A 24793-nucleotide genomic window follows, 5' to 3' on the forward strand; every position below is an offset into this window, starting at 1 on the left:
AGTGCCTGCCATCAGAACATTTCCCGGTAAGGCAGGAACTTTCCAGGTCAGGGCTAGAGCTTTGTCCTCCCTCTGCTCATAGCACTGACTTCTCCAGGTCTTTGTTTTGGAGTCTACTCCTGATCTTTGGGAATAACAGGCAGTATAAGATCATACTGAGGTTTGCTCCTGGAGGTTGTTTGCATGGGATCTTAGTGAATTTTATTCTTTTCATTAAAACATAAAGATTTTGTGCTGCATATGTCATCTGTTCAGTCCATCACTCTGCATTGATCCTGAACCTGGTGACCCCTAGATGTCCTGGTCACCTGACTGAAGGCAAGAACAGAAAGAAAAATTACATTACTAGCCCAGCAAGTTACCGAGAGTATCTTGCCCGCACGGCAAACCCTGGCAAGTTGCCTGTGACCTATACCATATGCCAAGCACAGTAACAACAAGTCTCGCAATGGAGACGTTACTGGGCCCACTCGAGCAAATTGATGAACAACAGGATGATAGTGACAAAGTGATATTAACTTAGTCTATGGAAATTCAGTTTGCCCCTGAATTACATAGATACACCCAGAAGCTGCCATATACACTGCTGGCTGCCTTGCAGCTGGTGTACTGTGTGTATTAGAACTAAAGCACAAGTGTATCGAGGTCTTGAGTCCCCATAAAAATCATGACAGGTCTTATTGAAGCTAATGGTATATTCAAAGATGCCACGCCACTGGCTGAGCAAGTGAAAACAGAGATAGATAAATGGGACTATCTTAAACTAAGAAGCTTCTGCACCTCAAAAGAAACAGTGACCAAAATACAAAGATAGTCTACAGAATGGGAAAGGATATTCTCCGAATACACATCTGACAAGGGGCTGATATCAAGGATATACAAAATACTGGTTGAACTCAACAAGAAGAAAACATCCAACCCCATCAAAAAATGGGGCAATGAAATGAGCAGAAACTTTCTCAAAGAAATCCGAATGGCAAAAAAGCACATGAGAAAATGCTCCACATCATTAATCATCAGGGAAATGCAGATCAAAACCACAATGAGATACCATCTCACACCTCAGAGACTGGCCCACATTCAAAAGAACAAAAGCAACCTATGCTGGCGCGGATGTGGCGAGAAAGGGACACTCCTTCACTGTTGGTGGGAATGTGGACTGGTTCAGTCCTTCTGGAAAACAGTATGGACGATTCTCAAAAAATTAGAAATTGAGCTCCCATATATCCCAGAGAGGCAAAAATGTATAGTCGAAATGACATCTGCACTTGTTTGTTCATTGCAGCACTCTTTACAATAGCCAGTAACTGGAAGAAACCTGAATGCCCAAGAACAGATGACTGGTTAAAAAAACTTTGGTACATCTACACAATGGAGTACTATGTAGCTTTTAGAAAAGATGAAGTCATGAAATTTACATACATGGAAATACATTTACATACATTTAAATACATGGAAAGTATCATGCTAAGCGAAATGAGTCAGAAAGAGAGGGATAGACATAGAAAGATTGCATTCATCTGGGGGATATAAAGTAACAAAATATGAGGTTAATACCCAAGAATAGCTGAGATCAGCACCGGGAGGATTACTCCATAGCTTAGAGGCCAGCCGGGAATTCTAGGGGAAAGGGCAGCTCAGATAAAGAAAGGAGCACCAAATAAAGGGTGTTTGGAGGATCCTCCCAGGAGGAGAGATGCATGTTGAAAGTAGACTATGGACTGAACATGTTTGCCACTCAATGCTTCTTTTGCAGACCACAACACCCAAAAGGAGAGAGAGAACAAAAGGGATTGCCCTGCCACAGAGAAAGGGTGGGATGTGGGGGATGGGGGTGGGAGGGATATTATCCATGGTGGTGGAAAATGGGCACTGGTGGAGGGATGGGTATTTGATTATTGTATAATCCAACCCAAGCACAAAACAATTGTAAATCTACAACTGTACCTCATGGTGTTTCACTAATAAAAAAAATCATGACAGGTCTTAATGTACCTGTCCAACTGTGATAGACATGGAAGGTACAACTGTACACTGTTTTCTTACATAATTCTCAAAACAAATATCCTGTGAAATGACAGCCAAAGGATCACTTTCAGAGGTGAGCCTAAGGCTGACCAGGATTAATATTAACCATCACTTGCAGAGATGAGCCGCTTTTAAGGCAGCCCAGGATTAATATTAATCCTCCATTCACATATTTGGTTTAAACAAAGGAAAGAAATGAGGGGAAAATTTTTTGGAATGATTGTTCCTGAGTTAAATATTCCTAGACAAAGAGTCATGACAAATGAGTTTATCATTCTATATTGATGAAAGGGGCATGAGGAAGACCAAAAAAACAGCAAGAATAAAAGAATTAACTCATGCATCTCATAATTGACATCTCTGACAGGAGGGAGAGGTAGGCTGGGATGCTTCCTAAACTAAAACACTGGACCAGATTCTGAAGCCTTTGGATTCACTCTGGAAGTAATGTGAAAAGTGAATCAAGAAAGTGAGTTTTACCATAATGAAAAGAGTAAAGGCTTCTTATGGCAGTGACAGAGGTGCGGGAGAAGTATGGGCAAGCATTGCACATGTCTCCTTCCGGTCTGGGTCCTGAAGAATGTTAAGTGGTGGGCCGTCCCCATGTGGAGGAAGATTCAGAGCATTGTCTGGTGTCTTCCCTGGATCCTGCAGGGACACTCAGCACAATTACGATGGTTACTCACAATGCCTCGTAAGGCACTCTAAATGCATTATCTCATTGCGTCTTTACTGGAACAAGTAATAGCACTTGTTATTATATCCATTTACAGAAGGGGAATTGAGGTTCAATTAACCTTGGCAAAGGTGAAGTAGCAAATAAGTGCCAGGGCTAATAGGAGAAATCTAGCTTCTCTCACTCTAAGATGGGAATCTTTCCAGCAGTAGAAGAGCCAGTGTGGAGAGCGGAGAACAAAGTTAGCTGCAATGTGGTCTCTAGGAACAGCATCCCAGGGCCCTCAGAGGTTAGTTTTCGCTTTGTCTCTGAGGATGGAGAGGGATATTTAAGGTGCGGAGAATTATAAGAATCCATGGTGCCACTTTACTATTCAGAAAGTGAATGTTGATGGGGAAACACTACTCAAGAATTCTAGGAAAACCAAGTCAACAGTGTAATCGTAAAGAACATAGCCATGGGGGCTCAAGTTCATGTAGGAGGCTCTGTTTTTTCAGACTGGAAGTCAGAAATACAGATGGAGAACACAATAGCCCTAAATAAACAGGAAGTGATAAACTTTGAAAAGGATCTTCAGCATTGCCACAGCAGGGGATGTGATGGATTGGAATCCTGGAGAGAATACTTTGATCATCTATGCCTGGTGTCTAGTCCCTATTTATTCTTTTCTGACCTAAACACTGTAAATTCCTAAGAAGTTTCATTAATCTGCAACACATAGTCTGAAAGAAACACGTGATGCAATACTAATTGCATAGTTTTCACAGTATCATTTAAATTCAAGATCAAACTTAGTGGGATAGTCAGATTTTTAAATCCCTAGTCATCTCATCTCACTCTTTCAGTTCACAGGAGCACATTCAATGTAATTGGTCTTTTACATGCTGGGACGGTAATTGTGAGCAATGAAAGAACTTTGATTCCACATAAAACTTTATAACAGTAGCCTAAAATTGATCTTGTTTGGGAGAGTTTGTTACTAAAATGTTTTCAACAGTATTTATGAAGGCACCAAAATATATGACTGTATAGAATCATTCTTTTCCTCTGAATAAACTGCCTTGAGTTTTCAGTGTGATATATATATGTAGGTATATGTATATGTTTGTTTACTTTAATTTTTTTCATTTAAATAGATCTTTTGACCATTTTCATTCAAGGAGGTATTTCTAGGTGGGGTACAAAGGAAAATTCACTCAACTCTCTGAATTTTCTGGGCTAGATGAACTAATTTCTGGGTTAATAAACTAATATAAGACAGATTCTTAGCCCAACCCCTCAAAAATTCAACTTTTAATGGCATACTTAGGTATATTGGCAGGACTCTATAATTATAAAGTAAATGAGAAAACTTTACTTTCAATACTAAATTAAAGAATGTGACAGGAGCCTGGGGCAGCAAGAAGAGAGAAAAAGATCTCACATAATGAGGAGAAAATGATTTCATGTAACAAATCCTTGCCTCTAGATATTTGCACTGCCTTGACGTAGATGTATCCAATAGATAGAAAGGTTATTTCTGGAATTTTCCTAGCTATGAGAAATCTGCATTATTTAAGGCTATAGAAACTATTTCTGTTGAGACCTAGAGATACTTAGTTGACATTGCTTCTGTTAACCCAGGTAACATGGATTAGAAAGAGTTGGTTCTAGAAACCATAGAAAAAAACTCATCTAAATGTTGTTGATGAGGCCAGTAATACAGTTAAAAGATGTCCTTAAATATAACTGGGAAGCAGTTTTATTTGCCTATAAATTGCTTAATACAACACATGGTTTTATTGCAAGTGTTTAACCCTATCGTCTCTATAAGTTACAAGAGTAAGGGGTCAGGGCACAGGTCTGAGTAGCAACTCTTTAACCCTTTTGTTCAAGTTACTCAAGCCCACCTCCCAAAGCATATTGAAGACTTGGAGTCTTGAAAACAAAGGGGGAAGGGAGAGGGAAAAAGTATATTTATTTCTGTTTCCAAAGTTCCACTGAGCTTTAGTTGAGCTTTAAGGAGCATTTCTCTCTATGGATTAATGAGAAAGTTGAACAAGAACAAAAGAACTGATGTTGGTAGAGATGTTTTGCCACCCATTCACAATTCCTAATTTAAAATACCATCCAGAACTGGGGCAATAACTAAAAGGACTGGAGTTCATGTCTTCCATGCTCAGAATCTTGAGTTTGATCTGTTGTATCACATGATCCCCAATACCTTTTCACATTTGGCACTTCAAGATGTATCCCTGGTGACCTCCAAACTGTCCCATTGGTCAAGGATTTCTGGGATCGGCCCCTAGACTTTAAAACACTGCTTGTGAGGTCCTCCTCTCCCCCAAATATCTTCAAATCTCTAAGAACAGTACTGGACCCTTGTTGAGTCTGAGCTTTAAATCTGCACTTTTTCAGTTTGGTCCATTCTTATTTCATGGTGGTGTTGGTGATATGTGCATTGTGTGTAGAAAAAAAATAAGTGTTTAACTAGAATAATGGATAAAATAGAGAAGTATAAAATTAGCCACACATTACAATGGTTTATTTAAAATGTGGAAGGGGAGGTGGGGTAAAAACAGATGGGTCATTATGCTGTAAAGCTGTGACATTTGGAAGCAAATGAGTTACAGTTTGGGGGAAATTGTAAATAAAAGGCCCTTATTTTTTAATTGCATCACAGTGAGAAACAAGTTACAAAACTGTTCACCATCAGATTTCAGTCATACAATGTTCCAACACCCATCCCTCCATCAGTGTCCATTTCAAGCCACCATTGATACCAGTTTCTTCCCTGCCCCCCTTCTATTCCCCGGCCTGCCTCTATTCCTCTCCTTTTGGGCATTATAGTTTGTAATACAGATGCTGAAAGGTCATCGTGTTTGTATGTTTACCTACTTTCAGCACACATGTCTTATCTACAGTTATCATTTCCAACTATCTTTGTTGTAGTGGTCCCTTCTCTATCACAAATGCCTTTCCCCCACGCACTAGAAGCAGGCTTACTACTGTACTTGGGTATTAGTCTCATATTATGTTCATTTACATCCCACAAATGAGTGCAGTAATTCTGTGTCTGTCCCTCTCTTCTGACTAATTTCAATCAAAGTTCTTTCATTTATAATAAGAACTTCATGACTTCTTCCTAACAGCTACAGAGTATTCCACTGTGTAGATATACCATAGTTTCTTTAACCAGTCGTCTGCTCTCAGGCACGTTTTTTTTTCCCAGATTCTGCCTATTGTGAATAGTACTGTGATGAACATAGAAGTACAAATGGCATTTCAGCAGTGTATCTTGGGCCCCTGTGATATATTTCCACAAGTGGCATTGCTGGCTCATATGAGAATTTCAATTTCTGTAAATAAAAAGCTTTGGAATAGTCATATTGTTTTTTGATAATGCTTTTATTCCATTTCACTCAGGGTATTAGAAAGGAAACATTGGTTATATTGTCTTGTAATTATTATACTGAAATGCTGCCAATCTTAAAATGTTAATTTAAAATATTTAGTTGACTTAATTTACTCATATTTCTTAAATATTTTGTTTCAATACCGTTATTTAAAAATAATTTTAATGACAAAGTTTCAACATACAATATTTCAACATTATACAAATAATTGTATTTACCTATTCATGTAGTTATGGAAAGAAATTTGACTATAGATTGAAAAACTAACCCTCACACTGTTCTGATTTTGAGTTTAGATTTTGCTTTAAAACTTGCCATCACAATGTGAATATCCTTCCACCTATGTCTCAATTTCTTTTCCATCTACCTTTCTTGGTAAGGTCAGTTCTGTAAGCTGACTCTCAGAGTCTAACACCATTAAATATTTATTATTCCTTTACTATGTTTCTTTATAATCCACATACAAAGACCATTCCGTATTTCTTTACTTTTGATTGATTTCACTCATGATAATATCTAGTTCCATTTCCTATTCCATCCATATAGAGGCAAATTCCATCCATGTAGAGGCAAATTCTATGATTTATTTTTTATTATAACAGTGGTATTCCATTGATACACACATACACACTGGGAACTTTGCCTTTTCCTATTATAATCACACACACACACACACACACACACACACACACACACACACACTCCTTTTAATCCACTCATCTATTCTTGACTATTTGGATTGTCTCTAGATCTTGACAATAGTGGTGGTACTGTGAGAAACATAAGAACACAGATGTATTATCAAAATAGTGTTTTTTGGGCCATTGGGGGTAGATACTGTCTTCCTGTTGTTCATTGTGCCCATGATTTGCTCGAGCAGGCACCAGTAACATCTCCATTGTGAGATTTGTTGTTGCTGTTTTCGGCATATTGAATATGTCATGGGGAGCTTGCCAGGCTTTGCCATGTAGGCGAGATACTCTCAGTAGTTTTCCAGGCTCTCTGAGAGGAGTAGAGGAATCAAACCCGGGTTGGCCGCATCTAAGGCAAACACCCTACCAGCTGTGCTACCACTTCAGTTCAGGCAGTAGATACTATAAAGTATAGTTGCTAGATCATATAAAAACATTGCTCTTAAGTTTTTGAAAAGTCTCCATACTTTTTTCCTTAATGGAAAAGTATTATGACTTCTTGTGTTTGATCTTAGAGTATCCAGGATTTAGGATTATGTACAGTCTCATTAATAGACCAGAAATCTACTGGGCTGTTATTATAAGACTATCATCTGATATAAATTCAGCTCCAACTCCTGATATGAGTTTACACAATTGCATAGCATCTTGGTACTGGAAGAAACTATTATAATGTGGGAATAAAAAAATATGTACATACAAAGAAAAACAAAGACTGTTATTCAAAGCTCATTATACATGACAAGATAGGAACTACTGCTTAAAATTAAAATCATTTAAAAAGATACTAAAGACAGGGAAGGAAGTCATTATAATAGGAAAAGGGAAAGTTCCCAGTGTGTCCCAAGTGGAGTTTGCTGGCAAGGTGAGCTGCAATGTGTACAAGCAGAGCTTCCCATATGATTGGTGAGGGGTGACTTTGACTTTAGTTGGTCTCATGAAAGAAGTTGCAAAAACTGGGGAAAAAGCTGTAATAAATCGTTTGAGAATAACTGATTTTTTTCTTTACCTTCTGAATTCTTTGTTTGCTGGATGCTAGAAAAATTGTCTTAACTTCCTACAACTCTGATGTGGGTTATAGTTTGGCTTCCTATTGTTAGAGATACTGACTTAGGGTTCTATGTACATAGATCTTGCATGATCATCTCCCTTATTTGTTTATATATTTATTCATTGTCTTGCAATACTGGGTATCAAGCCCAGGGCAGTATGCATACAAGGCATGTACTTTACCACTGAGCCATGCTCCTAGCTCCTGATGGCTTCCTGTTTATATATCATGTCTCTGTAATGCATCTAAATTTTGAGAGATAAAATGAATTCATATAAGGCCAATGGCTACAAATTACCAAATACTTCTTCACATATGGCAACTTTTGACTTTCAAAGTATTTTTATTTGTAAGCTAGTTCAAATTAAATCAGAAAAGATGATTAAGTTTTTGATAGAAATTTCTCTTGATAACTGCAAAAAAATAATATGCTATTTCATATTATTTCATAGAAAAAAACATTCACATTAATTTATAAGGGGGAAAAATAAGCTTTTCTGTCACCATGAATGAGCTACCAAATCATGCAAATAGAAATGCTCTTTCCAATGTAGAAAAATCTATATTTGTTCTTTTTTAGGTAAAAAAATTTAGATTTTAGAAATAAGAAATAGTATGATGAGTAATCGGTTTGCTTTAACACAGCCAACCTAGTCTTCCTGAACACTGCCAGGAGTGATTCCTGAGTGCAGAGTCAAGGGTAACCTCTGAGCATTGCTAAGTGTGACCCCAAAACAAAAAAAAATTAGAAAGGAAAAAGAAAAGAAGAAAGAAAAGGAAAGTTGGATTTCAACAGGGGAAACCAAGTAGTCAAGGTACCAGTCAACGCTAAGCGCTAGACTTCTGGGAATCCCAGGGCAAATCTCCTGTTAATCCAGTCAAGACTGAGGGCTGCCAGCTCACATACCACAAGTATTGCCTGTTTCCCAGATTCAGGTCTTCGGGAATCAAACTGTGACATCTGTATCTTAAAATATGTTGTCAAATGTTAAGGAGCATTTAAATCTAAGTTTAAAGAATGGAGTTTACAGAGACCCAAAACTTTTCTGTGAGCTATATTTTTTCACTACAATCTTCTTTAAGAGTTACATGTTTGAATTAAACTTTCAAGCTGGAAAACCTTACAACTTGTGTATTTTAGCCATTCATATTTCTCAAAATCTGGCAAATTCCATTGCTCTTTAAGACTTGTATGGCATTCTCTTGATTCGTTATGGAAGTGGTGCATTTCCTATATACCTCAGGTGCTTGAAGAGTTATTAAAGTCAACTCAATAAATAAACTAATTAAATATCTACTCATCACAGCACAAGTGCCGGAGTTATTAATAAAAAAATCTAAGCTCCTACCTTTAAAGAACTCAGAGCCATTTAGGAAGAGTACCACATATAAAGATTACAATGATTTCCATCAGTACAAAAGTGACCCTTACCAAGCACTGGCTAGTGATATGGTTGGAGAAACTTCACGATTTTCTTAAATTGAGCAAGCATGAGATATAAAGCTTTTACATTCAGGAGAAATAGAGATTGATACTCTAGAACATCTCAGTTTTGATTATGTAGGGAGTGAGGAAGAACACATACAATCAATAAGGGTCATTTCTTTAAGATGATGTTCAGGTAAAAGATGAAATTATTGAATGAAGAAAGAATGAGATAGTAGAGAATTGTGTAAATTTTTAGAAATAATTTAGCTATAAGATCTGGGAAACGTAAAATTTTGAGAAGGATTTAAGTCAGATAGACTATGAAGAACTCCCATTTTAGTTTTAAATCTTTTCTACATGCTTTACAGAACTTGTATTCCATCCATCCCCTGAAAAGAAAAGCACTCAATGTAACAAGCAGATAGAACTTTTAAAACATTATTACAAGTGCTTTTGAATACACACACACACACACTCACACATACACACACCTATGTATGTATACACTGCAGAATGGCCATGAAAATATATGTATGTCAAAGATAGGAGTGAGGGGCTGGAGCAGTAGTACAGTGGGTAGGGTGTTTACCTTGCATGCAGCTGGCCCAGTTTCAATTCCCAGTATCCCATATGGTCCCCCGAGAACTGCCAGGAGTAAATTCATGAGTGCAAAGCCAGGAATAACCCCTGTGCACTGTCAGGTGTGGCCCCAAAATTAAAAAAATTAAAAATTTAAAAAGGAGAAGCTCTTCAGCATCCCTTCCAATGAAAGAATGTATCTTACATTCTCTACATGTATGACATAATGAGTATCACACTGCACTGCTCCCCAAAGTAGCACTGTCCTAAGTGTTCTAAGTGGGCATCACTCGTAAACCATATTTGTTACATATGATTTAAATACTACTGTACACACAGCACAGCACAGCTATCACAATCAAGTGGATTGTAGTCTTCAGAAAAGATCAGCCTGTGTTTTGCACTTTTTTTCAGTTTTTTTAATTTTATTTTTATAAAGTTGTTCACAATAATTCATTGCATTTAATATACAAACACCAATCCCACCCCCATTGCACCTTCCCACCACCATATTTTGAATGTTTCCACCCCAAATCCCAAATTGTCCCCCCAAAGCTTGGTACATCAGTGCTGTAGAGTATGGGAGGTACAGCAATTCTTAATCAGTTCACTTAATGTAACTTCCTGTTAGTCGTCGATTTGCAAGAGTGGGCGCCAGTAACGTCTCCATTTGTCCCTGTCACGTGCTAGTGTAGCCCAGTGGCATCTGTTCGCTCTGGGAACATGAAGAGCCTCAAACCAATCGTTCATAATCTTGATGAAGAAGCCTGACCATCTGGTAGGTGGGCGGCCACACGGTCTTTTGACATCCCATGGAATCCAGTTGGTAACAGCTCTAGTCCAGCAGTCGTCTTTAAATCTCATTACGTGACCAGCCCATCTGATTTTTGACATCTTGGCAAATGAGACAGCGTCCCTGATTCTTGATCGTCAACAGATGTCGGAACTCTGGATTCTTTCTCTCATTTGAGTGAAACGTGATATTCCAAGCATAGCTCTTTCTATTCTTCTTTGGGAGACCTGAGTAGCATTCTCATCCTGATTGTGTAGGGCCCAGGTCTCTGAGGCATATGTTAATGCAGGAAGAACAGTGGAATCAAAGAGATGTGCCTGGAGCCAGAGGTTCTTCGTCCTCTTAGCTATTTCTTCCATGTTCTTGAAGGCGTTCCAAGAGGCTCTCTTCCTCCTGCGCAGCTTGGGTGCCAGGTTATTTGTCATGTTGAGTTCTCAACCTAGGTACACATAGCTATTGCATTTGGAGATGGTCATTCCATTGAGAGCGAATGGGGCATCAGGAACGAGGCTGTTTCTCATAAACATTGTTTTCGTAAAATTCAGCTGTAGTCCTACCTTTCCACACTCACAGTCAAAGTCGGCCAGCATTTGTGCCGCTTGGCTGATGTTTGGTGTTATTAAAACAATATCATCAGCAAAGCGGAGGTGGTGTAATTGCCGACCATCTATCTTCACTCCCATTCCTTCCCATTCCAGTCGTCGCATGATGTTCTCGAGGGTGGCGCTGAAGAGTTTCGGTGAAATGGTATCACCCTCCCGAATCCCTCTCTTGACATCAACGATCATTTCTTTGTAGAATGGTGAGATCCTGGTAGTGAATCCGCAATACAGCTCACGGAGGATCCTGATGTATTGGGCTTGAATGCCCTCATTGGCTAGTGCTTCAATGACCGCTTCCATCTCAACAGAATCAAAGGCCTTCTTTAAATCAATGAACGTTAAACAGAGCGCCATCGTGAACTCCCGAGAAACCTCAATGAGTTGGTTATCGTGTGAATATGGTCGATGGTGCTGAATCCTTTGCAGAACCCGACTTGCTCGCATGGTTGTCCTTCATCTAGTGTTCTGCCAATCCTATTTAGGATGACTCGAGTGAACAACTTGTAGATGACAGACAATAGGCAGATCGGGCGATAGTTGCCAATGTCACGAATGTCTCCCTTCTTGAACAGTAGTAAGGTCCTGCTGGTTTTCCACTGGGACGGAACCTTGCATTCAGACATGTAGCGAGTGAAGAGCCAAGCCAGTGTATTGATGAGTACTGACGGCAGGTTCTTCAGGTGTTCAGGTCTGACCTTGTCTGGGCCGGGTGCTGTTTGCTTCTTTACGGACGAAATGGAGTGTTGGATTTCAGAAGGGAGAACTTTGGGAACGACATATCCATCCTGTGGAATTTGGTATGTCGGCAAGTGGACATGGCTATCGAAGAGATTTGAGTAGAAGTCATGGATAATCTTCTCCATTGCCGTTCTGAAGGATGTGATGGATCCATCAGGACGTCGGAGGGCAGTCATCTTGGTCTTGTAGTTGGCGAAGGACAGGCGGATATTACGAATACTTTTCCCAGCTTCTGCTGCATCTACCAGCACTTCTGTTCTTCTCTCTTTGAGTCTTCCTTGATCGCATCTCTGCACTGCTTTGCGAGCTCGGACGTTAGCTTGCAGTTGCCTGAGGCATGCGCCAAACCATGCTGGCGAATTAGCTCAAGAGTTTTCGAAGAAAGGCGTTTTTTTGTGGCTATCTCTCTCTTGGCGTTCCTTGCACATTCATGGAGGTGCTGAACCAGTCGATCGTATTCCTAGTCAATGTTGTCAACAACAGCATCTTCCCATGTTGCCGAAATAGTGCCAAAGAGCTCCCAGTTGGTGGTCGTTCTGGGAGTTCTCTTTTTGAACTGTGCAGCCCTTTCTCCCTGCTCTGTGAAGTAGAATTTTGCATGAAGGAGACGGTGGTCTGATCCCGTTCAAAATTTTGGGACAACAGCGACATCGGTCAGGCAAAACCGTCGATTGAATATGATGTGGTCTATTTCGTTGTGGAATCATCCACCGGGAGACTCCCATGTCCAACGTTTAGATTCTGCCTTCTGGAACTGTGAGTTACCATGGATGGTCTTGGTCAACATGATGAACTCAGACAGTCTCTCACCCTGTTCGTTCCATTCTAGGCCATGGGTCCCGATGTGAAGTTCTTCAGCTGATCTTCTCGGTCCTATCTTGGCATTAAAATCACCCGTAATGATCTTGTAGAAGGTGTGGTCTTCTTTATAGAACTTCTCTAGCTCCATGTAGAACTTCTCGATTTCTCTTTCATCATAATGAGATGTTGGTGCGTAGACAATGAAGATAGAAACTGCAGGCAGTGAGCCACATCTATTCAAATGTAAATGTCCAATTAGGGTTGTTAGGCATTTGAATGAATCAATGCTCTTGGCCAAGTTTGTGTTGACAAGGACACCAATGCCTCCAACACCTCTTTTATCACATGTTCCGAGGAACAATTCTCCAGTGTCGAAAACGGCCTGGTGAGATTCGTGCCTTCTTGTCTCGGTCAGACCAATGATGTCGTACTTGATCATTCGCACTTGTACCATCAGGTCCTCGATGGATGTATATGATGCTAGTGTACGTGCATTGAAAGTACAGATGATCATTTTTTCCCCCTTTATTTTTTTTTATTTTTTTTTTTACAGTTGTAGATTTACAATTTTTTGTGCTTGGGTTTCGATTATACAATGATCAGATACCCATCCCTCCACCAGTGCCCATTTTCCACCACCATGGATAATATCCCCCCACCCCCATCCCCCCATCCCCCCCGTCTCTGTGGCAGGGCAATCCCCTGTGTTCTCTCTCTCTTTTTGGGTGTTGTGGTCTGCAAAAGAGGCATTGAGTGGCAAACATGTTCAGTCCATAGTCTACTTTCGACATGCATCTTTTGTCTTCCTTCATTGTTGCAGCCTAGTTCGGCCTTGAGATTTTATAGGCCTCTCCTTTCTCATCCTTCTCAGTGCTGCCATGTCAGTGAAGCCTTCAGGGTCAGGTGAATGAGACCAGTTGTAGTTACTGGTTTTTGCATATCAAATATACAATGGATAGCTTGCCAGGCTCTTCCGTGCAAGTGGAATACTCTCGGTAGCTTGCCAGTCTTTCCGAGAGGGATAGAGGCTCTACCTCCACTACCCAGCCGCCACCACACTCCAGGATGCTTTGCGGCCGCACAACACATCATAAGACACTACATACCCATCTTCCGGAATTGTCGTACCATATTTGATAGGGTTCAAATATGGTAACATCTACAAGGACGATTAGAGGTTGCCCCCAAAGCCTCTATCCCTCTCGGAAAGACAGCTATTCTAAAATTTAGAATACGACTATACAGTAGGTTCACTCATGGGTGAGGTTACTCTCTTCTGGGAGCTTTATTTCTGAGTCTCTATCATGGGCGTTGATGAGATTATCTGGAGCATATAACGTACAATTATATGAGGTTATATGTTTTGTGGATGTGACTGCCAAACTATTGGTAAACTTGGGAGATGGGGGCAGAAGCCCCATTCCTGCTCTGAGCAAGGTTGGAGATTTCAGTCACAGGTCCCGCATGCCAGGAATTTTCTGCAGATTCCTTAATGGGTGAAGCTCATCTGAGCCTTTGGAGAGCATCCATACGCATGGCAACTGTTGGGTTCTGGAGGTTTTAGACTGCCAGAGCTCTGTTGAGGGAGGGGAGGGGAAACTCAACCCACCCCCCTCCAAGTTTCTCCTGTGAGGACAGCCTGGTTCAGGGTCCAGAGTCTGGACCTCCTATGTTGCTCTCTTCCAAGAGCTTTAGTGTTTTGAATTTTAAGTAGATTATTTTGGCAGTGCCAGTTTGTGTAGCTTGCAAGTTAGGGAATTGAGGCCAGCATCAAGGAGACAAGCTGCAGTTATTCAAGGTATATGTTGGTGCCTGAACCAAAATAGTTGAGTTGGACATGATACAAAGTGGAACAGGAGGAAGAGGTGCAAATTAAGATTCAAGATTCATTGAGGTTCTCTTCTTTCAAAGAGAAAACTAATTCTACTCAAAATTACCTTGCACCCCTCAGTACAAAGACCCTGTGGAACTTCCATTCCTACTACATTTACATGCTGTAATCACTAATTCTGATCCGTTTTAAAAAAAATATCAAAAGCATGTTTGAACCTGATTTTTAATTTATTGAAAAGTGGGGGAGGGGGATTTTACTGTTGTTTAATAAATTGTAATTCTGGTTAATATATAGAATCAACAGAAGAGCTGAAGGTCCGCAGCCACAGCACAGAACCATTACCAAAGTTGGACAGCAAAGAGAGAGGGCACCATGGGGCATCTTCCAGAGAGCCTCTCAAAGCTCAGGAATGGGATGGAACACCAGGGCCACCTGTGGTCACCAGTAGACTGGGAAGATGCTCTGTGAGCCCCACGTTGTTAGCAGGAAACCATGGCTCAGGTAAGATAATGATCACCCATCTGGTAAGTCTTCTATGTTTCTCTAGAAATCACTGATACAATGAACACTTCAAGGGGTATAGCCCAGATGTACTTCTGTTATAGCTACAGCATAAATAATCCTCGGCACAAAGGGTATAACAATGCATCATCCCACTACAGGGAATATTATTCACATGAACAAGGAGAAATGAACAGTTCTTCCTGAAACCATGTTAACTGACCACACTGGCAACCACTTGAAATATCATTCTGGGAAGATCCAACTAAAGATGTTTTAATTTATTGAGTTTACATTACTTACAGTTTATGCCTTAAAAAGATGTCATGCAATTGGGAAAAAAACTTAATGGAAAGTAAATTTAAAGACAAAAATTATAAAAGATGATGGGAAAACAGTGGAGAAATAAAACATTGGCAGCTATGAATTGCTATTGGGGACTAAGTCTCCAAAAAAGAAGTCAAGAATATTAATTAAAATATACCTTTAAATCTCACAGGTAAAATTAAAACTGCCATGCAGTTTGTATGGATAGTGGATAAATAATACTGAACATCGAGTTTTTTAAATGGAGCATATGTTCATTTTGAACTGTCTAATCTTTATGATGGTCTCACAGAGAACTGTCAATTGAAATAAATAAGTAATAAAGTAATCACAAGTATTTCTTAGGTTCCTATCCTTTAAGAGTATTGGAGTTCTCAATAAAAGACCAGTCCTATAATGCTCTTTTCAACTCTGGTACTCAAAGAAATTTGCATGAATTTAGCCCATAGTCTTCCTAAAAGTCAGACACAAGTTAAAATTTGAACTGGATAAATGGATATGTATTTGAGAAAAGATGATTCTAGAATAGTATTAAAGCAGAGCAGTTGTGCTTTTTCTGAGTAAAGAAAAATATGGTGTTAACTTAAAGACATGATTTATCTAGATAATGAATTATATGAATAACCAACTTAAAATTATGAGTTCAAATTTTGGAGAAGCGACATATGAACTTAGCAGGAATTAAATGAATCTTTTTATACTTAAAGCATAAATAACTATAGTTAAATAAAAAGATACCTGTGTATTTTATCCAAAAGAGAGAGAAACACAGGGAAAATTTTGTATTTTTGTAGCAATACCAAAGCTATATTCAGTGGAAGGTTGTATCACTATTTAGTTGGAACTAATAATTGTTTTAAGTTCATTAATTAGTGTTTTTAAATTCACCAATATTGGGGCTAGAGCAGCAGTACAGCGGGTAGGGCATTTGCCTTGCATGCAGGCGACCCAGGTTCGATTCCCAGCATCCCATATGGTTCCCTGAGCACTACCAGGAGTGATTCCTGAGTGCAAAACCAGCAGTAACCCCTGAGCATCGCCAGGTGTGACCCAAAAAGCAAAAAAAAAAAATCGCCAATATTTATTCCAGTTCTATCCCCAAAACAAAAAATATTATTTATTTATATTATGACTAACGCTGGTAGAATTACTGTGTCTATTATAGAAGAGCCACCGTTCTGCAATCTGAACACATAATGATGGATAAGACACTCTGACATTTGGGCACTCAGAGTCAAGTATAAGAATGATCAATAGACTGTTGCAAGATAATCTTTCATATACACATAATGTTTTAAACAGATAATAAATCCATTATTTTTTCCCAGAACTATACTTTTGACACCACTGGGGATTTGGGTGGATGAAAATAACAATATAACAGTTGAACTAGATTTTGAAACATCAAGAACTCAGCGGGGAATACAACAGAAGAGAAAGAAGCCCATCTTCTGAATGAATAATGCCTCAAAACACTATGTTATAGAACATACTGTGATCAGCATGGAAGGTGGGAAACTGAATTAAGAAACTATAGAACTGGTTGGAAGCAAATAGCAAGAATCCTACAGGCATTTTGTGTTGACTGCAAATACATTTAGCTACAAGTAGCTGAAAGAAGAGTTTTTGTGAAGTTCCATATCATTGAGAGCTGGAGGTAGGCAGGGTTAAATTATATGCTCCTGTTCTGTCATGCCATCAAAACTGAGCATCTTTCTATACTTTTAACTTCCCTCTTCTATTACGCTGGACAGGGTTTTTAAAAATAACTATGGTCTGTGCTAATACTAGAAGCCTTTCTTTTAAATTAAGGATCATCTGCATCATAGTTGGAATTGAAATAAACAACTATGCATAGGGATGAGAAAGGATGCCATGATATAAGCAGCAAATATGATGTTTTAATTATGGTTTGAAATGTCATGAGGTGGGTATTTTGTAATCATGTAAATATTTTCAACATTTAGTATAACATACATCAGTTTCATTACATAAGACCCATTGATAATTCCAAGGATTCAAATGAGGGTCCCTGTGAATTCATTGATGGTTAACATGAGAGGTGGAGCACAAGTCCATTGATGGAAGTCAGGACTTGAGGCTTACCTAGAGTTTCCTAGGAAGTTCTCTTAGCATCAAACTGAGAAACTGTAGATGGTTGGAATTGTAGATGTGGAACTAATGATTTTTAGTGTAATTGGAGAGTGAAACTAGAGAACACTAAATGAGTTAGAACCACAAGACAAAAATAATTCTGCTTCTTGTTTGTCTTTGTTTTGTTTGGAGGACATACCCAGGTGTGCACAGGGCTTACTCCTGGCTCTGCAATTACTTAGCAATCACTGCTGGCAGACTAAGGAGACTATATGGGGTTCTAAGGTCGCCACTTGTGTTGGGTACATGCAAGAAAAACATCTGACCCATTGTACTATTTCTTCAACTCCAGAACTGAAGAATGTACAGAAAATTAAGATGAAAAAGAAACAGACTGAACCGTGGGAAATCCAAGCATTATAAGGAGTTGGAAAGGAGTGAAGTGGTTGTACAATAAATAAAAATGAAACAATTAGCTTTTCACAATTTAAATTTTACCAAATGTCTTATAAATTGCATAAAATATAAGTCAGCTGTAAGATGTTTTTGACAGGAATCTCAAGAAATTGCAATTGTAAACAATTTACACACACATTTTCCAGCAAACACCTAAAGCATTGCTTTTGCCATATGGCATCTAACATTTGTTTCCCTGGTTCTTGCAGTTCTGCTCTTAGAGCAATGAACTCTTATCTACTGACCGGAAAACAATATGGCATAGATACTTTTCACTCCCCGTCTTAGATTGTGCAGGTGATAGACACTGGTTCAAGAAGAAACTGTTCTTGTTGCATTTCAAATGTAGATACGTCGGTATCATAGCAAAAGAAATGTGAAATTAGGGACAAATGGAAGTCACATGTATAAAACCAGCCTGGCAAGCTCCCTGTGCCATATTCGATATGCCAAACGCAGTAACAATAAGTCTCACATTGGAGATGTTACTGGGCCCGCTCGAGCAAATCGATGAACAACGGGAGGACAGTGCCACAGTGCTACAGTGCTAGAGATTCAACATGCAGCTATTGTCACAGACACTAAAAAGGATGTTTCAATTCCCTGAGCCGTTAGAAATAAATACCTCCTAGATATAATCACTGCAGATTTTTTTTAAATTGAATCATTCTGAAGTACAAAGTTATAAAGTTATTTGAATTTCAGTGTGTCAACACCAATCCCTTACCAGTGCCCAAATCCGTACACCATTGCCCCATCTTCCATCTGACTTCCCTTCACCTTTCTACCATCTTGTGGAAGACACTTTATTCTTTTTAATTCCCTTTTGACTCTGTGGTTTACAACACTGTTGGTGATTGAGTACTATGCATGTCACTTTCCCTCCTTTAAGTACGATGTCCACCTCCAGAGTGACCACTTCCTTTTACCACTGTCAAAGTATCTCTAATTTTTTCTGTCCATGCTACCCTCATGCCAAGTTTTCACGTGAAATTGACAGAGAAAAGGAAAACTATTTATCAGTAGTTTTCGTGGAAATTATCTCTGCTATGGAAAAAGAAGGCTGGAGCAATAGCACAGTGGGTAGGGCGTTTGCCTTCCACGTGGCCAACCCATGTTCCATTCCTCCGTCCCTCTCAGAGAGCCCGGCAAACTATCGAGAGTATCCCACCTGCACAGTAGAGCCTGGCAAGCTCCCCATGGCGTATTCGATATGCCAAAAAAAGTAAGAAGTTTCACAGTGGAGACATTACTGGTGCCTGCTCGAGCAGATCGATGAACAATAGAAGGACAGTGCTACAGTGCTACAGTTTTTGTGAAAGAACCTAACATGTGGCGATTCTGTACTCAAAAATGCCAAAATGTGTAAAAGGGAATATCTGAAATCTGTTTGCCTTTGGTTTGTGAAGTGAGTCATGCACATGCCCTATGAATATGATTGGTGAGATTGTTTGCTCCCAGAATGAAGAAGAAAACATTTTGGACTCATTATTTTGGAACAGAAGAGAATGAGTCACTATCTACTCTTTTTACTCCTTCCCCCCCCCCCACTTCCTCTTTATTACTATACCCTTGCCAGCGGTCACAGAACTACTGATCCCAACCAGGAACACTGAATCGCCGTCAATAACCCTTCTGTCACAGTTCTCCACCTCACACTGAAAAGGGAAGAAAATTCCATGCTTTCCACCATTCATATCCTGTCACCTTTCTACATCTGTCACCCCTTTTCTTTCTCTCCCCTTCCTTCCCTCCCTTTCTTTTCCTGTCCCTCTACCCTCTCCATTCTGCCCTTTCTATCCTACACATACACGTATGCTCATGTCAGTCACAGACTATTGCTTTATCAAAAGCCGTTTGGCCACTTAAAATGGTTGTTCTTAACAGCTCTTCTGAGGAATGAAGGAATTGCTGAAGTAAAGCGGAGGAATATGTCAGGAGATCTCCACTCTAATCTTGATTCTAATTAACATTGCTGTGGTACTTGATTACAGCCACTGTTATTTAGTAAATCAGAGAGTCCCCGCAGAGTGATTCTTGAAGGCAGTGGAGGACTGGGACTCGAATGCTCATGAAAATAATAAGGGAAAGTGGAAATGATTCAAGTTGAGTGGGAATAAAAATTTAGATTTCCATCACTGAATTAATCAACATTAAATTTCCAAGGAGCTGGTATCCAACTCTGTAATGGTTTCAGGGGGACAAATACATGCCAAAGGCTGTTGAAAACACTTCCTTTTCCGCTCATAGATCTTACTATGCTTCTCTTGGGCAAACTGCTCACTATAAATTAGTAGTATTGCAATTAAATGTCTTATTTTTTATTAATACCTACTGTTTGCACAAAATAATTCAAGAACAACATTAATATACATCTTTTAAAAGGTTTATGGGTAACATTGAGTCTTAAACTGGAATCGCATCAGGTTCTTATAAAAACTAAATTTATTATTGTTTATTGAGTCAAAATGTAGTTTTCCACAAGGGATGATGAAAGAAGAAAATCCTGGCTTCACCCTGAAACCAGCCTGAATTAATAGACAGTTTGGACATAAAATCAGATGGTACTGGTTGAACCCTATGAAAGACACAATTCAAAAAGACCTCCGCTAGTGTCTGTCCCACGTTGGGTGCTTTAAGGGCACAAGATTTATGCACACAGGTGATGCTCCTCCAGAGAAAGGATCACCTCAATTCCCAGACTGAATTCCTAGTATGTAACGTTTTCCCATTTGGAAGTACAGTCAGCATTGAGAATGCATTAAGTGGAGTCGTTCCAGGGGGGGATCTGAAGGCTGATGCCAATTTGGCTTTTCTGGCTTGTACATCAAGCACCCTCAGAGACATGACTTAAACCAGAACTCTGGAGAAGTTGGGTTCCAGCTGAAGCCGCACATCCCAGTAGATGTCTCCTCAGAAGATGGAGTTCTTGTGATGGATAATGCTAAAAGCAGGTAGGGAATACTGGGAAAGCAACATGATTTCTGAGCAGGTTGCATAGTTGGTCTGGGATTTTCTGTGAAACTAAAAGCTCCTTAGAGTTCTGAGCTCCAGAATATGGAACTGGGTACTTCCAGGGTCTTTGTGCTTCAAACACAAGACTTCACTGTGGGAAATTAGTGCAGCCTTAAGACCAAGAGACCCAACTATATTACCTTTTCTAAGGACTGTTCTAGGCCCTTTATTACCCATTGCAGAGTAGCCTTTGAATTTCACCTATACCAGCCAGCCCTTCATATATAGAAGTTTTGTTCTAACAAGTTCCAAGATGTGAAAATGATGGATTTGATTCTTTTTGCAGAAATCAAATCACTGCATCTTTTCTCTCCTAACAGAATGGTAGAGTAAGTTTTATACCTGTTGTAAACGTGTACATAAAGCATAAAATAGTGATTGAGTTCTAAGAGTTAAGCACACAGCAATTTTATATTTAATCTATATTCTGATTCTTACTTTTCAAAATTGTGTTGACATTGGGCATGTACTTTTACTTCTCTGAACTTTATATATAAAAGATGGTTGAGAACAGTACCTCACTAATAGGCACTACTGATCATTACAGATAAGAACTCAATAAGATAACATATTAACATTGACACACCTCAATAAGATAATATACTAACACAATGAGTATGAATTTAATGTGAATCTTTCCTGTGATTCCAGGTAATTTTGCATATATATTTGCAGAGGAGCAGAGGCAATTGCTGGTCTGGAGTAAGGAAGGGAAGCTTTAGATAAGTAGTGATGTTTAAACTGGGCCTTGAGCTAAGAAAGTGTCCAGAGTAATGCAGCAAAGGGTGTCATGGAGAGAACAAACCACCATACCACCCACATCCTGACTGTTAGTTTGCCGTTTTTATTCATATTCTAATCACATTATGGGAGACTGGAAGATGATAAGGTGGTGAGAGTGTGGTCTGTATAGGCTTCAGAGTGGACACATGGGCTGCGAATCCAGCAGAATGGGGGTGAATGAGTAGAAGTAACAGAAAACGGGGCTTCAGGAAAGGGAAGTGAAACTTAACCCAAGGATGAGGCCACTGAAAAAGAATTGTTATATTATTAAGAAAGAGGATTTCCTCTTGAAAGTTCTGAAATATCTCAACTTTACTCAAAAATGATAAAATGAACTGGCTAACTTTGCTGATAAAGCTGTTGGCAACCATAACTCAAAGGCTCTTATTATTTAGGCCCTCTTAGCCTAGAAGCATCCTGTGAGCACAAATTTATAGAAGGGAAAAAACAGAGGGGCAACATAGAGCCAAACAGGGCTGAATGACAGAGCTGGGTACTATAGGACAAGGTTTAATAACAATAAAACTGCCGCACTGTCACACTGTCCTCCTGTTGTTCATCAATTTTCTCGAGCAGACCCAGTAACGTCTCCATTGTGAAACTTGTTGTTACTGTGTTTGGCATATCGAATTCATCACAGGTAGCTTGCCAGGCTTTGCTGCGTGGGTGAGATACTCTCGGTTGCTTGCCAGGGTCTCCGAGAGGGGTGAACAATAAAACTATCGTATTATTTGGCAAAAACAAGCTGCACCTTACAAAAAATAATTAATATCAATTTATTAATAGTTCGTAGTTGTGATCTGAGGAAATTGTGTAAATTTAATTTACTTCCATTTTTCTGAGCTGAAGACATAAAAGAATTCTCTCTGTGTAGGTGATTGTGAAAATTATATTGAAGAATGCATGGAAGAGTCTGGTATGAAACTAGCTTTTAGTAGCTAGTAAACCAACATTTATTACATTCCCATTTAACTTTATTGAAAAGGTCTCTGATATTTTTCCTAGAAACATGATTGGATGTTTTATTTGAAAAGCTCAATTCATGGCAAATATGATACAATGTCATCTTCAGTTACACATAATATAACTGGATATAGGACCACTGTCAGGATAGCAATGCTTCAATTGTTTATATATTTTTCAACAAATACTTCAGACCAGTGTGACTTCCATTTTTATCCCCTTGAGTATGAATATATGAAATTCAGAGAAAGGGTAAGATTCAGGTTTGATTGGTGGCTGCTTTACATACATCATAGTTATTGAAAAATAATCTTAACCTTTCTCAATGCCCCTGTGTTTTTTTGGTAGTAATGAATGGGATTTATTACCATGTAGGCAAGACTCTGGAACTCATAAGAATATATTGATACCTGAAAAATTACATATATTATTTCTTGAATACTCAACTTGGTATTAATCTATTTATTCCTTACCTTTATAATAATTTTCTAATGAAGATTTGAGTATCTACTTTGATCTACTTTGTGCCCTGCAAAGATTAGATGTTGGTACAAATTTTTTCAACATATACAAGATGAACATGACAGAGCTCAGTATCTAGCAAAGAAAACAGAACATCAGCCAAAATTCTTATCTACTTATCTTCTTTCCTCATGGAAATGAGGGCAGAGTCACCTGAATTATGAACAAAAGAAGGATTTGATTTACTCACTCATTTGTGAGATATTTAAAAAAAAAACTGGAGGGCTGAAGCGATAGCACAGCGGGTAGGGCATTCGCCTTACAAGCGGCCAACATGGCTGACCCGAGTTCGATTCCTCCGCCCCTCTCGGAGAGCCCGGCAAGCTACCGAGAGTATTCGATATGCCAGACACAGTAACAACAAAGTCTCCAATGGAGACGTTACTGGGCCCGCTCGAGCAAATCGACGATCAACGGGAGGGCCTTCACCTTTACCTTTACCTTAAAAAAAAAACCAGTATGAGAATAATACCCAAAGACAATAGAAATGACTTCCAGGGGGGATTTGTCTATGGTAGAAGCTTGCCACAAGTGGGGAGGGGGAGTGCAGTTAGGACAGAGAAGGGACCACTATGACAGAGATAGTTGGATAGTAGGGAATGATCACCCTGTACAAGAACTGAATGCAGAAAGGAAGTAAAAATATATAGATGATAACTTTTTAGTAAAAATATTGAAAACTACAATTCCTAAAAGGAAAAAGAGAGAGAGAAACAGAGGGAGTGTGTGGGAGAGAAAAAGAGAGAAAAGAAGTGTCTGCCATAGAGGCAGGCTGGAGGGGATGGAAACAAGGTTCATTGGTGGAGGGAAATGTACACCAGTAAAGGGATGAATGTTCAAATATTGTATGAATGAACCTCAGTCATGAACAACTTTGTAACTGTGTGTTGCATGATGACTCAATTTTTTAAAACTCTAAAAAATTAGAGAAAGGTTGGATTTAGACTGTCTTCATGGAGAAAATAATATTCAATTCAGATCTGTGTGAGGAGAAGGAACAGGCAGATGAAAGAGATGGAGTGTCCATCTTCATTAACATTCATTGAACAAATGTTGTAAAGAACATTTATTTATAGAACATGATTAGGATCAAACATTTTAATACAGTTACAGAATTCCCAAACTATATCATCTGCTCTTCCTTTGGTGCTCATGGCACCTTTGGTTGCAGTGGTTGCAGTAATGATCCCAATTATAAGCCCTCTTTGTGCCTGGGTCTATTAAAATGTAGTTTCATAGCTATTCATTAGTAATGAAGGTCCATTGGTACACTATCTAGTCCCTTTGAATTTGGGTTGACCTGGGATGACATTGTTTCATATTGTCCACTAGAATGAGATGGGAATGACTGTATTCGTTCCTTTGCTGGTAGAGGATCAAAGGCATGAGGGTCCTGGGGCTGAGATCTCCAAGCCTGCTCAGATCGGGGCTGAGCATCCTCCACCCAGATCCTCTATTTTCCAGTAGGCAGGGGTCACACCCACCAACTGCCCCCCGGCACTGTATAATCCCAT

The 24793-nt window shown here is 39.3% G+C and overlaps 1 protein-coding gene across 2 annotated transcripts in view; it reads left to right on the forward strand.

Annotated features, from left to right (window-relative positions):
- NYAP2 (neuronal tyrosine-phosphorylated phosphoinositide-3-kinase adaptor 2) overlaps positions 1-24793 on the forward strand; it is a 347775-nt gene that overhangs the window by 243125 nt on the left and 79857 nt on the right. For both annotated transcript variants that reach the window (XM_056121264.1, XM_056121274.1), the window contains one exon: positions 14913-15119. In XM_056121264.1, the coding sequence (XP_055977239.1) occupies positions 14913-15119 (207 nt within the window). The remainder of the gene's footprint in view (positions 1-14912; positions 15120-24793) is intronic.

Source organism: Sorex fumeus, unplaced genomic scaffold (assembly GCF_029834395.1).
Source record: "Sorex fumeus unplaced genomic scaffold, SorFum_2.1 ptg000005l, whole genome shotgun sequence".
In the NCBI taxonomy this organism is placed as follows: domain Eukaryota; kingdom Metazoa; phylum Chordata; class Mammalia; order Eulipotyphla; family Soricidae; genus Sorex; species Sorex fumeus.